The 1,320-nt window shown below is 41.2% G+C and overlaps 1 protein-coding gene across 1 annotated transcript in view; it reads left to right on the top strand.

Annotated features, from left to right (window-relative positions):
- Positions 1 to 840, top strand: part of SARC_12934 (hypothetical protein) — a gene marked incomplete at its 3' end in the record, with an annotated part of 3,138 nt that extends 2,298 nt beyond the window's left edge. The window contains exon 3 of the mRNA XM_014292951.1: positions 722 to 840. Within this exon, the coding sequence (XP_014148426.1) occupies positions 722 to 840 (119 nt within the window). The remainder of the gene's footprint in view (positions 1 to 721) is intronic.
- Positions 841 to 1,320: the final 480 nt, after the last annotated feature.

Here is a 1,320-nt window from a genome sequence, read left to right as displayed (position 1 = left end):
ATATATATCCAAATTCGTTCACAATAGACTTTACTTCAAAATTTCGTCCTCCGTCACGTATATAACGAGGCAGGATATATTCTGTAATCTGATCAACATTCCGGATTGCTTATTTAAAATCTAGCAGCGTGGATATGCCTACTCTATCAATCGTTGGTAGTTGGTGTGCAATGCTCCGCATGACACGTGACGCTATTCACCGCAGTTGCGATTACATACCACAGGAATTACACCGATATGCACTGGCCACACTCCTTCCGGTCTCCAGACACACCACCCTACCCTTCCCATGCAATACTGTATAGGCACGAGTGCTTGGTTTAAGCCCTTTCATATAGACACTGCGTTGCACGCAAACACACACACGCTCACATACTCTCATATACTCTGACATGCACAACATACTCTCATGCACACAAACGCAACAGTGTAGGCAGTGGTGATGCTGCGGACAAAGGGCATAGGGCCGTTGAGCGTGGTGTTGGTTAGAGCCATGTGCGAATAAGGGCGCGTGCTACCCACCCACAGGCGGGCGGCTACGTAGCTGAAATATACCAGTGCTCCTATATAGCTTACACACACATACTTTTAACGTTTTCTGCTTGTTATTGGAGTTGGCTATACTCGCGGAATAGCTACGTTTATTTCCCTCCCTCGGCCCCCCGAATTCTCTGTTATATTCATCGCAGCTGAGTTTCTATCTGTTGCCTATGTATTACAGATATTAAAGCGGACGACTCCGCTTCAAATTCTACCCACAGCTACAGAGTGGGAGAAGCTCCGCTCAGTGCAGGTAGGCGTAGACCAGTACTCGTATACCTGTTTGTTATACCTACATGAACGCGTAGTTGTGTACTTGGCTGTGGGTAGATAGCGTGTACGTGCATGGCGACACAGACTATATATAGAATGTAACTTACAGATATGTAGCGAAATAGCAGACACGTGTCTTGTTTGCCGCAGGTCTTGAAGCGGCACGATCACTAAACCAGAAATAAGATAACCATAGTTAAGGAAGACCTACACACTCACCACTACCAAACATACAAGGTAGCTGCTGTAAAATATAAGCTTAGTACTCCAACGCACCTTAATAAGAAGTAAATACCATGTGCTTGTGAGAGATGTAATATGCCTTATGAATCTATGGTGTATAGGCCTTAAGTTGCACATAGGTTATATATATATATATATATCTACATCTATCTACATCTATATATATATATATATATATATATCTATATATATATATTATATAATATATATATGTATATATATATATATATGTATATAGTATATATGTATATGTATATATATACA

Source organism: Sphaeroforma arctica, assembly GCF_001186125.1.
Source record: "Sphaeroforma arctica JP610 unplaced genomic scaffold supercont1.2731, whole genome shotgun sequence".
NCBI classification, from domain to species: domain Eukaryota; class Ichthyosporea; order Ichthyophonida; genus Sphaeroforma; species Sphaeroforma arctica.
The sequence above is the reverse complement of the archived record's forward strand: the minus strand, read 5'-3'. Positions and strand labels throughout refer to the sequence as shown.